Source organism: Oncorhynchus gorbuscha, unplaced genomic scaffold (genome assembly GCF_021184085.1).
Source record: "Oncorhynchus gorbuscha isolate QuinsamMale2020 ecotype Even-year unplaced genomic scaffold, OgorEven_v1.0 Un_scaffold_1523, whole genome shotgun sequence".
Lineage (NCBI taxonomy): Eukaryota > Metazoa > Chordata > Actinopteri > Salmoniformes > Salmonidae > Oncorhynchus > Oncorhynchus gorbuscha.
In genome coordinates this window covers 9,380-23,334 of record NW_025746275.1, presented here as the reverse complement: position 1 = coordinate 23,334, position 13,955 = coordinate 9,380, and the positions used below count along the sequence as shown (strand labels likewise).

Genomic DNA, 13,955 nt, shown 5'->3' with positions numbered 1-13,955 from the left:
CCGCCCGTTCCCCAGACCTGAATCCAATTGAGCACATCTGGGACATCAGGTCTCGCTCTATCTACCAACGCCACGTTGCACCACAGACTGTCCAGCAGTTGGCGGATGCTTTAGTCCAGGTCTGGGAGGAGATCCCTCAGGAGACCATCCGCCACCTCATCAGGAGCATGCCCAGGCATTGTAGGGAGGTCATACAGGCGCATACACACTACTGAGCCTCATTTTGACTTGTTTTAAGGACATTACATCAAAGTTGGGTCAGCCTGTAGTATGGTTTTCCACTTTAATTTTGAGTATGACTCCAAATCCAGACCTCCATGGGTTGATAAATTTGATTTCCATTGCTCATTTTTGTGTTATTTTGTTGTCAGCACATTCAACTATGTAAAGAAAAAAGTATTTAATAATAATATTTCATTCATTCAGATCTAGGATGTGTTATTTTAGTGTTCCCTTTATATTTTTGAGCAGTATACATACATACATACATACATACATACATACATACATACATACATACATACATACATACATACATACATACATACATACATACATACATACATACATACATACATACATACATACATACATACATACATACATACATACATACATACATACATACATACATACATACATACATACATACATACATACATACATACATACATACATACATACATACATACATACATACATACATACATACATGCATACATGCATACATACATGCATACATGCATACAAGGTTACACACATACATACAAGGTTACACACATACATACAAGGTTACACACATACATACAAGGTTACACACATACATACAAGGTTACACACATACATACAAGGTTACACACATACATACAAGGTTACATACATGCATACATGCATACATGCATACATGCATACATGCATACATGCATACAAGGTTATACACATACATACAAGGTTACAGATCTAGCATGTGTTATTTTAGTGTTCCCTTTATATTTTTGAGCAGTATACATTTGTATGGGTTAATATCTATATATATCTCCATACTACCATTCATTTGTATGGGTTACCTTCAGATGAATGTTTAATATCTATATATATCTCCATACTACCATTAATTTGTATGGGTTAATATCTATATATATCTCCATACTACCATTCATTTGTATGGGTTAATATCTATATATATCTCCATACTACCATTCATTTGTATGGGTTAATATCTATATATATCTCCATACTACCATTCATTTGTATGGGTTAATATCTATATATATCTCCATACTACCATTCATTTGTATGGGTTAATATCTATATATATCTCCATACTACCATTCATTTGTATGGGTTAATATCTATATATATCTCCATACTACCATTCATTTGTATGAGTTAATATCTATATATATCTCCATACTACCATTCATTTGTATGGGTTAATATCTATATATATATATATATATCTCCATACTTCCATTCATTTGTATGGGTTAATATCTATATATATCTCCATACTACCATTCATTTGTATGGGTTAATATCTATATATATCTCCATACTACCATTCATTTGTATGGGTTAATATCTATATATATATATCTCCATACTTCCATTCATTTGTATGGGTTAATATCTATATATATCTCCATACTACCATTCATTTGTATGGGTTAATATCTATATATATATATCTCCATACTTCCATTCATTTGTATGGGTTAATATCTATATATATCTCCATACTACCATTCATTTGTATGGGTTAATATCTATATATATCTCCATACTACCATTCATTTGTATGGGTTAATATCTATATATATCTCCATACTACCATTCATTTGTATGGGTTAATATCTATATATATCTCCATACTTCCATTCATTTGTATGGGTTAATATCTATATATATCTCCATACTACCATTCATTTGTATGGGTTAATATCTATATATATCTCCATACTACCATTCATTTGTATGGGTTAATATCTATATATATCTCCATACTTCCATTCATTTGTATGGGTTAATATCTATATATATCTCCATACTACCATTCATTTGTATGGGTTAATATCTATATATATCTCCATACTACCATTCATTTGTATGGGTTAATATCTATATTATCTCCATACCATTCATTTTTGTATGGTTAATATCTATATATATCTCCATACTACCATTCATTTGTATGGGTTAATATCTATATATATCTCCATACTACCATTCATTTGTATGGGTTAATATCTATATATATCTCCATACTACCATTCATTTGTATGGGTTAATATCTATATATATCTCCATACTACCATTCATTTGTATGGGTTAATATCTATATATATCTCCATACTACCATTCATTTTGTATGGGTTAATATCTATATATATCTCCATACTACCATTCATTTGTATGGGTTAATATCTATATATATCTCCATACTACCATTCATTTGTATGGGTTAATATCTATATATATCTCCATATCTTCATTTGTATAATATCTCCATACTACCATTCATTTGTATGGGTTAATATCTATATATATCTCCATACTACCATTCATTTGTATGGGTTAATATCTATATATATCTCCATACTACCATTCATTTGTATGGGTTAATATCTATATATATCTCCATACTACCATTCATTTGTATGGGTTAATATCTATATATATCTCCATACTACCATTCATTTGTATGGGTTAATATCTATATATATCTCCATACTTCCATTCATTTGTATGGGTTAATATCTATATATATCTCCATACTACCATTCATTTGTATGGGTTAATATCTATATATATCTCCATACTACCATTCATTTGTATGGGTTAATATCTATATATATCTCCATACTACCATTCATTTGTATGGGTTAATATCTATATATATCTCCATACTACCATTCATTTGTATGGGTTAATATCTATATATATCTCCATACTACCATTCATTTGTATGGGTTAATATCTATATATATCTCCATACTACCATTCATTTGTATGGGTTAATATCTATATATATCTCCATACTACCATTCATTTGTATGGGTTAATATCTATATATATCTCCATACTACCATTCATTTGTATGGGTTAATATCTATATATATCTCCATACTACCATTCATTTGTATGGGTTAATATCTATATATATCTCCATACTACCATTCATTTGTATGGGTTAATATCTATATATATCTCCATACTACCATTCATTTGTATGGGTTAATATCTATATATATCTCCATACTACCATTCATTTGTATGGGTTAATATCTATATATATCTCCATACTACCATTCATTTGTATGGGTTAATATCTATATATATCTCCATACTACATTCATTTGTATGGGTTAATATCTATATATATCTCCATACTACCATTCATTTGTATGGGTTAATATCTATATATATCTCCATACTACCATTCATTCTATATATATCTCCATACTACCATTCATTTGTATGGGTTAATATCTATATATATCTCCATACTACCATTCATTTGTATGGGTTAATATCTATATATATCTCCATACTACCATTCATTTGTATGGGTTAATATCTATATATATCTCCATACTACCATTCATTTGTATGGGTTAATATCTATATATATCTCCATACTACCATTCATTTGTATGGGTTAATATCTATATATATCTCCATACTACCATTCATTTGTATGGGTTAATATCTATATATATCTCCATACTACCATTCATTTGTATGGGTTAATATCTATATATATCTCCATACTACCATTCATTTGTATGGGTTAATATCTATATATATCTCCATACTACCATTCATTTGTATGGGTTAATATCTATATATATCTCCATACTACCATTCATTTGTATGGGTTAATATCTATATATATCTCCATACTTTCCATTCATACTACCATTGTATGGGTTAATATCTATATATATCTCCATACTACCATTCATTTGTATGGGTTAATATCTATATATATCTCCATACTACCATTCATTTGTATGGGTTAATATCTATATATATCTCCATACTTCCATTCATTTGTATGGGTTAATATCTATATATATCTCCATACTACCATTCATTTGTATGGGTTAATATCTATATATATCTCCATACTACCATTCATTTGTATGGGTTAATATCTATATATATCTCCATACTACCATTCATTTGTATGGGTTAATATCTATATATATCTCCATACTACCATTCATTTGTATGGGTTAATATCTATATATATCTCCATACTACCATTCATTTGTATGGGTTAATATCTATATATATCTCCATACTACCATTCATTTGTATGGGTTAATATCTATATATATCTCCATACTTCCATTCATTTGTATGGGTTAATATCTATATATATCTCCATACTACCATTCATTTGTATGGGTTAATATCTATATATATCTCCATACTACCATTCATTTGTATGGGTTAATATCTATATATATCTCCATACTTCCATTCATTTGTATGGGTTAATATCTATATATATCTCCATACTACCATTCATTTGTATGGGTTAATATCTATATATATCTCCATACTACCATTCATTTGTATGGGTTAATATCTATATATATCTCCATACTACCATTCATTTGTATGGGTTAATATCTATATATATCTCCATACTACCATTCATTTGTATGGGTTAATATCTATATATATCTCCATACTACCATTCATTTGTATGGGTTAATATCTATATATATCTCCATACTACCATTCATTTGTATGGGTTAATATCTATATATATCTCCATACTACCATTCATTTGTATGGGTTAATATCTATATATATCTCCATACTACCATTCATTTGTATGGGTTAATATCTATATATATCTCCATACTACCATTCATTTGTATGGGTTAATATCTATATATATCTCCATACTACCATTCATTTGTATGGGTTAATATCTATATATATCTCCATACTACCATTCATTTGTATGGGTTAATATCTATATATATCTCTCATACTTCCATTCATTTGTATGGGTTAATATCTATATATATCTCCATACTACCATTCATTTGTATGGGTTAATATCTATATATATCTCCATACTACCATTCATTTGTATGGGTTAATATCTATATATATCTCCATACTACCATTCATTTGTATGGGTTAATATCTATATATATCTCCATACTACCATTCATTTGTATGGGTTAATATCTATATATATCTCCATACTACCATTCATTTGTATGGGTTAATATCTATATATATCTCCATACTACCATTCATTTGTATGGGTTAATATCTATATATATCTCCATACTTCCATTCATTTGTATGGGTTAATATCTATATATATCTCCATACTACCATTCATTTGTATGGGTTAATATCTATATATATCTCCATACTACCATTCATTTGTATGGGTTAATATCTATATATATCTCCATACTACCATTCATTTGTATGGGTTAATATCTATATATATCTCCATACTACCATTCATTTGTATGGGTTAATATCTATTCATATATCTCCCATACTACCATTCATTTGTATGGGTTAATATCTATATATATCTCCATACTACCATTCATTTGTATGGGTTAATATCTATATATATCTCCATACTACCATTCATTTGTATGGGTTAATATCTATATATATCTCCATACTACCATTCATTTGTATGGGTTAATATCTATATATATCTCCATACTACCATTCATTTGTATGGGTTAATATCTATATATATCTCCATACTACCATTCATTTGTATGGGTTAATATCTATATATATCTCCATACTACCATTCATTTGTATGGGTTAATATCTATATATATCTCCATACTACCATTCATTTGTATGGGTTAATATCTATATATATCTCCATACTACCATTCATTTGTATGGGTTAATATCTATATATATCTCCATACTACCATTCATTTGTATGGGTTAATATCTATATATATCTCCATACTACCATTCATTTGTATGGGTTAATATCTATATATATCTCCATACTACCATTCATTTGTATGGGTTAATATCTATATATATCTCCATACTATATATTCATTCATTTGTATGGGTTAATATCTATATATATCTCCATACTACCATTCATTTGTATGGGTTAATATCTATATATATCTCCATACTACCATTCATTTGTATGGGTTAATATCTATATATATCTCCATACTACCATTCATTTGTATGGGTTAATATCTATATATATCTCCATACTTCCATTCATTTGTATGGGTATCTCCATACTACCATTCATTTGTATGGGTTAATATCTATATATATCTCCATACTACCATTCATTTGTATGGGTTAATATCTATATATATCTCCATACTACCATTCATTTGTATGGGTTAATATCTATATATATCTCCATACTACCATTCATTTGTATGGGTTAATATCTATATATATCTCCATACTACCATTCATTTGTATGGGTTAATATCTATATATATCTCCATACTACCATTCATTTGTATGGGTTAATATCTATATATATCTCCATACTACCATTCATTTGTATGGGTTAATATCTATATATATCTCCATACTACCATTCATTTGTATGGGTTAATATCTATATATATCTCCATACTACCATTCATTTGTATGGGTTAATATCTATATATATCTCCATACTACCATTCATTTGTATGGGTTAATATCTATATATATCTCCATACTACCATTCATTTGTATGGGTTAATATCTATATATATCTCCATACTACCATTCATTTGTATGGGTTAATATCTATATATATCTCCATACTACCATTCATTTGTATGGGTTAATATCTATATATATCTCCATACTACCATTCATTTGTATGGGTTAATATCTATATATATCTCCATACTACCATTCATTTGTATGGGTTAATATCTATATATATCTCCATACTACCATTCATTTGTATGGGTTAATATCTATATATATCTCCATACTACCATTCATTTGTATGGGTTAATATCTATATATATCTCCATACTACCATTCATTTGTATGGGTTAATATCTATATATATCTCCATACTACCATTCATTTGTATGGGTTAATATCTATATATATCTCCATACTACCATTCATTTGTATGGGTTAATATCTATATATATCTCCATACTACCATTCATTTGTATGGGTTAATATCTATATATATCTCCATACTACCATTCATTTGTATGGGTTAATATCTATATATATCTCCATACTACCATTCATTTGTATGGGTTAATATCTATATATATCTCCATACTACCATTCATTTGTATGGGTTAATATCTATATATATCTCCATACTACCATTCATTTGTATGGGTTAATATCTATATATATCTCCATACTACCATTCATTTGTATGGGTTAATATCTATATATATCTCCATACTACCATTCATTTGTATGGGTTAATATCTATATATATCTCCATACTACCATTCATTTGTATGGGTTAATATCTATATATATCTCCATACTACCATTCATTTGTATGGGTTAATATCTATATATATCTCCATACTACCATTCATTTGTATGGGTTAATATCTATATATATCTCCATACTACCATTCATTTGTATGGGTTAATATCTATATATATCTCCATACTACCATTCATTTGTATGGGTTAATATCTATATATATCTCCATACTACCATTCATTTGTATGGGTTAATATCTATATATATCTCCATACTACCATTCATTTGTATGGGTTAATATATATCTCCATACTACCATTCATTTGTATGGGTTAATATCTATATATATCTCCATACTACCATTCATTTGTATGGGTTAATATCTATATATATCTCCATACTACCATTCATTTGTATGGGTTAATATCTATATATATCTCCATACTACCATTCATTTGTATGGGTTAATATCTCCATATATATCTTAATATCATACTACCATTCATTTGTATGGGTTAATATCTATATATATCTCCATACTACCATTCATTTGTATGGGTTAATATCTATATATATCTCCATACTACCATTCATTTGTATGGGTTAATATCTATATATATCTCCATACTACCATTCATTTGTATGGGTTAATATCTATATATATCTCCATACTACCATTCATTTGTATGGGTTAATATCTATATATATCTCCATACTACCATTCATTTGTATGGGTTAATATCTATATATATCTCCATACTACCATTCATTTGTATGGGTTAATATCTATATATATCTCCATACTACCATTCATTTGTATGAGTTCATATCTATATATATCTCCATACTACCATTCATTTGTATGGGTTAATATCTATATATATCTCCATACTTCCATTCACTTGTATGGGTTATCTTCAGTCGAGTCTTGTGACACCTTTGGGGGTCGTAGAGCAAAACACACCTTCTACAGTAGATGTGGGAGGCCAACAAAGGGAATGTGTTGGATTAAAAGCAGAAAAACAGATACCTCTTAAACTGAATGATTTTGTTGGGGATGTTTGTATTAATTGTTAATTAGATTGACTCAAAAATGTGTCACTATACTATTAAAGACAATAATATCTGTGGTAAAGCTCAGTGTTTACATCATGTACCATAGTGATAGTTCTCTCTGTGTGTTTCAGTGTTTACATCATGTACCATAGTGATAGTTCTCTCTGTGTGTTTCAGTGTTTCCATCATGTACCATAGTGATAGTTCTCTCTGTGTGTTTCAGTGTTTACATCATGTACCATAGTGATAGTTCTCTCTGTGTGTTTCAGTGTTTACATCATGTACCATAGTGATAGTTCTATCTGTGTGTTTCAGTGCTGTTGAGTACACTGGTATACTGTAGCCTCGGACAAGGTGGAGGTGAGTACATTTATCTATATTCATCACCTGTTCTATAATAGTAACATTTCTCTATATTCATCACCTGTTCTATAATAGTAACATTTCTCTATATTCATCACCTGTTCTATAATAGTAACATTTCTCCAAATTCATCACCTGTTCTATAATAGTAATATTTCTCTATATTCATCACCTGTTCTATAATTGTAAAATGTCTCTTCATTCATTACTCTGTGATGTGAGATAATATCTATATATATCTCCATACTACCATTCATTTGTATGGGTTAATATCTATATGTATCTCCATACTACCATTCATTTGTATGGGTTAATATCTATATATATCTCCATACTACCATTCATTTGTATGGGTTAATATCTATATATATATATCTCCATACTCCAAGAGGTGCTGAAACCTGCATTATAAACTGGGTGGTTCTTCTTTACACACTGTTAAGAGGTGCTGAAACCTACATTATAAACTGGGTGGTTCTTCTTTACACTGTTATAAAGGTGGTTCTTCTTTACACTGTTAAACCTGAAACATTATAAACTGGGTGGTTCTTCTTTACACTTATAAACTGTTTCTTCTTTACACTGAAGAGTGTTGAAACCTGCATTATAAACTGGGTGGTTCCAGTCCTGAATGCTGATTGGCTGGAAGCCGTGATATATGAGAAACGAATACCACGGGTATGACAAAGCATTTATTTTTATGCTAAACGGAGCTCTTCTTCTCATGATCTCTCTCTCTCTTCCTTCCACCTTCCTCTCTCTCACTCTCTCCTCCTCTCTACCTTCCTCTCTCTCTCTCTCTCTCTCTCTCTCTCTCTCTCTCTCTCTCTCTCTCTCTCTCTCTATCTCTCTCTCTCTCTCTCTCTCTCTCTCTCTCTCTATCTCTCTATCTCTCTCTCTCTCTCTCTCTCTCTCTCTCTCTCTCTCTCTCTCTCTCTCTCTATCTCTCTATCTATCTATCTATCTATCTATCTATCTATCTATCTATCTATCTATCTATCTATCTATCTATCTATCTCTCTCTCTCTCTCTCTCTCTCTCTCTCTCTCTCTCTCTCTCTCTCTCTCTCTCTCAGTTCTCTCTTATCCAGCCTCTCTGAGCGTCAGTCCTGACAGATCTCAGTTCTTTAAATTAGAGTCTGTCGCTCTGAGCTGTGAGGTTCAGGGGAACTCTACTGGATGGAGACTGAAGAGATCTACAGTCTCTGGGGAGCGTTCAGATTGTGGAAGAAAATGGGGAAACCACAAGGGTCTTCATGCATCGTGTCACTAATACCATCAGACAGTGGAGTGTACTGGTGTGAGTCTGGGTCTGGAGAACACAGCAATGCTGTCAACATCACAGTACATGGTATGTCCACAAACACCATCTACTAACATTATAGTGTTTAGTGGTTCATCTGGTTTCAGATAGCTGATGTTATGTTTATATATGATGTTTATATATTATATACAGCTGGAGCTGTGATCCTAGAGAGACCTGTTTATATATTATATACAGCTGGAGCTGTGATCCTGGAGAGACCTGTTTATATATGATGTTTATATATTATATACAGCTGGAGCTGTGATCCTAGAGAGACCTGTTTATATATTATATACAGCTGGAGCTGTGATCCTGGAGAGACCTGTTTATATATGATGTTTATATATTATATACAGCTGGAGCTGTGATCCTGGAGAGACCTGTTTATATATTATATACAGCTGGAGCTGTGATCCTGGAGAGACCTGTTTATATATGATGTTTATATATTATATACAGCTGGTGCTGTGATCCTGGAGAGACCTGTTTATAGATGATGTTTATATATTATATACAGCTGGTGCTGTGATCCTGGAGAGACCTGTTTATATATGATGTTTATATATTATATACAGCTGGAGCTGTGATCCTGGAGAGCCCTGCCCTTCCTGTGACTGAGGAGATTCTGTGACTCTGAGCTGCAGATATCAGGTAACTCCCTCTGACCTCACAGCTGATTTCTACAAAGATGGATCCCTCATCAGGGCTGAGACTACAGGAGAGATAACCATCCCTGCAGTATCCAAGTCAGATGAAGGACTCTACAAGTGTACCAACTCTGAAGGAGAATCACCAGAGAGCTGGATGACTGTGACAGGTGAGAATATGACAAACCTTGACATTCAGATTAACTGGGTGGTTCTTCTTTACACTGTTAAGAGGTGCTGAAACCTGCATTATAAACTGGGTGGTTCTTCTTTACACTGTTAAGAGGTGCTGAAACCTGCATTATAAACTGGGTGGTTCTTCTTTACACTATTAAGAAGTGCTGAAACCTGCATTATAAACTGGGGGGTTCTTCTTTACACTGTTAAGAGGTGCTGAAACCTGCATTATAAACTGGGTGGTTCTTCTTTACACTGTTAAGAGGTGCTGAAACCTGCATTATAAACTGGGTGGTTCTTCTTTACACTGTTAAGAGGTGCTGAAACCTGCATTATAAACTGGGTGGTTCTTCTTTACACTGTTAAGAGGTGCTGAAACCTGCATTATAAACTGGGTGGTTCTTCTTTACACTGTTAAGAGGTGCTGAAACCTGCATTATAAACTGGGTGGTTCTTCTTTACACTGTTAAGAGGTGCTGAAACCTGCATTATAAACTGGGTGGTTCTTCTTTACACTGTTAAGAGGTGCTGAAACCTGCATTATAAACTGGGTGGTTCTTCTTTACACTGTTAAGAGGTGCTGAAACCTGCATTATAAACTGGGTGGTTCTTCATTACACTGTTAAGAGGTGCTGAAACCTGCATTATAAACTGGGTGGTTCTTCTTTACACTGTTAAGAGGTGCTGAAACCTGCATTATAAACTGGGTGGTTCTTCTTTACACTATTAAGAAGTGCTGAAACCTGCATTATAAACTGGGGGGTTCTTCTTTACACTGTTAAGAGGTGCTGAAACCTGCATTATAGACTGGGTGGTTCTTCTTTACACTGTTAAGAGGTGCTGAAACCTGCATTATAAACTGGGTGGTTCTTCTTTACACTGTTAAGAGGTGCTAAAACCTGCATTATAAACTGGGTGGTTCTTCTTTACACTGTTAAGAGGTGCTAAAACCTGCATTATAAACTGGGTGGTTCCAGTCCTGAATGCTGATTGTCTGGAAGCAATGGTATATGAGAAACGAATACCACGGGTATGACAAAGCATTTATTTTTATACTAAACGGAGCTCTTCTTCTCATGATCTCTCTCTCTCTCTTCCTTCCACCTTCCTCTCTCTCACTCTCTCCTCCTCTCTACCTTCCTCTCTCTCTCTCTCTCTCTCTCTCTCTCTCTCTCTCTCTCTCTCTCTCTCTCTCTCTCTCTCTCTCTCTCTCTCTCTCTCTCTCTCTCTCTCTCTCTCTCTCTCTCAGATCACTCTCTTCCTGCTTCTCTGAGCGTCAGTCCTGACAGATCTCAGTTTTTTAAATATGAGTCTGTCTCTCTGAGCTGTGAGGTTCAGGGGAACTCTGCTGGATGGAGACTGAAGAGATCCACAGTCTCTGGGGATCGTTCAGATTGTGGAAGAAAATGGGGGAAACCACAAGGGTCTTCATGCATCGTGTCACTAATACCATCAGACAGTGGAGTGTACTGGTGTGAGTCTGGGTCTGGAGAACACAGCAATGCTGTCAACATCACAGTACATGGTATGTCCACAAACACCATCTACTAACATTATAGTGTTTAGTGGTTCATCTGGTTTCAGATAGCTGATGTTATGTTTATATATGATGTTTATATATTATATACAGCTGGAGCTGTGATACTGGAGAGACCTGTTTATATATTATATACAGCTGGAGCTGTGATCCTGGAGAGACCTGTTTATATATGATATACAGCTGGTGCTGTGATCCTGGAGAGACCTGTTTATATATGATGTTTATATATTATATACAGCTGTTGCTGTGATCCTGGAGAGACCTGTTTATATATTATATACAGCTGGAGCTGTGATCCTGGAGAGACCTGTTTATAGATGATGTTTATATATTATATACAGCTGGAGCTGTGATCCTGGAGAGACCTGTTTATATATGATGTTTATATATTATATACAGCTGGTGCTGTGATCCTGGAGAGACCTGTTTATAGATGATGTTTATATATTATATACAGCTGGTGCTGTGATCCTGGAGAGACCTGTTTATATATGATGTTTATATATTATATACAGCTGGTGCTGTGATCCTGGAGAGACCTGTTTATATATGATGTTTATATATTATATACAGCTGGTGCTGTGATCCTGGAGAGACCTGTTTATAGATGATGTTTATATATTATATACAGCTGGTGCTGTGATCCTGGAGAGACCTGTTTATATATGATGTTTATATATTATATACAGCTGGAGCTGTGATCCTGGAGAGCCCTGCCCTTCCTGTGACTGAGGGAGATTCTGTGACTCTGAGCTGCAGATATCAGGTAACTCCCTCTGACCTCACAGCTGATTTCTACAAAGATGGATCCCTCATCAGGGCTGAGACTACAGGAGAGATAACCATCCCTGCAGTATCCAAGTCAGATGAAGGACTCTACAAGTGTACCAACTCTGAAGGAGAATCACCAGAGAGCTGGATGACTGTGACAGGTGAGAATATGACAAACCTTGACATTCAGATTAACTGGGTGGTTCTTCTTTACACTGTTAAGAGGTGCTGAAACCTGCATTATAAACTGGGTGGTTCTTCATTACACTGTTAAGAGGTGCTGAAACCTGCATTATAAACTGGGTGGTTCTTCTTTACACTGTTAAGAGGTGCTGAAACCTGCATTATAAACTGGGTGGTTCTTCTTTACACTGTTAAGAGGTGCTGAAACCTGCATTATAAACTGGGTGGTTCCTCTTTACACTGTTAAGAGGTGCTGAAACCTGCATTATAAACTGGGTGGTTCTTCTTTACACTGTTAAGAGGTGCTGAAACCTGCATTATAAACTGGGTGGTTCTTCTTTACACTGTTAAGAGGTGCTGAAACCTGCATTATAAACTGGGTGGTTCTTCTTTACACTGTTAAGAGGTGCTGAAACCTGCATTATAAACTGGGTGGTTCTTCTTTACACTGTTA

The 13,955-nt window shown here is 33.0% G+C and overlaps 1 protein-coding gene across 1 annotated transcript in view; it reads left to right on the top strand.

The window, feature by feature from the left end:
- Nucleotides 1–13,479, top strand: part of LOC124023170 (Fc receptor-like protein 5) — a gene marked incomplete at its 3' end in the record, with an annotated part of 28,635 nt that extends 15,156 nt beyond the window's left edge. The window contains 7 exon segments of the mRNA XM_046337703.1: nucleotides 8,831–8,875; nucleotides 9,954–10,120; nucleotides 10,123–10,228; nucleotides 10,759–10,797; nucleotides 10,800–11,000; nucleotides 12,257–12,532; nucleotides 13,237–13,479. Coding sequence (XP_046193659.1) covers nucleotides 8,831–8,875; nucleotides 9,954–10,120; nucleotides 10,123–10,228; nucleotides 10,759–10,797; nucleotides 10,800–11,000; nucleotides 12,257–12,532; nucleotides 13,237–13,479 — 1,077 coding nt within the window.
- Nucleotides 13,480–13,955: the final 476 nt, after the last annotated feature.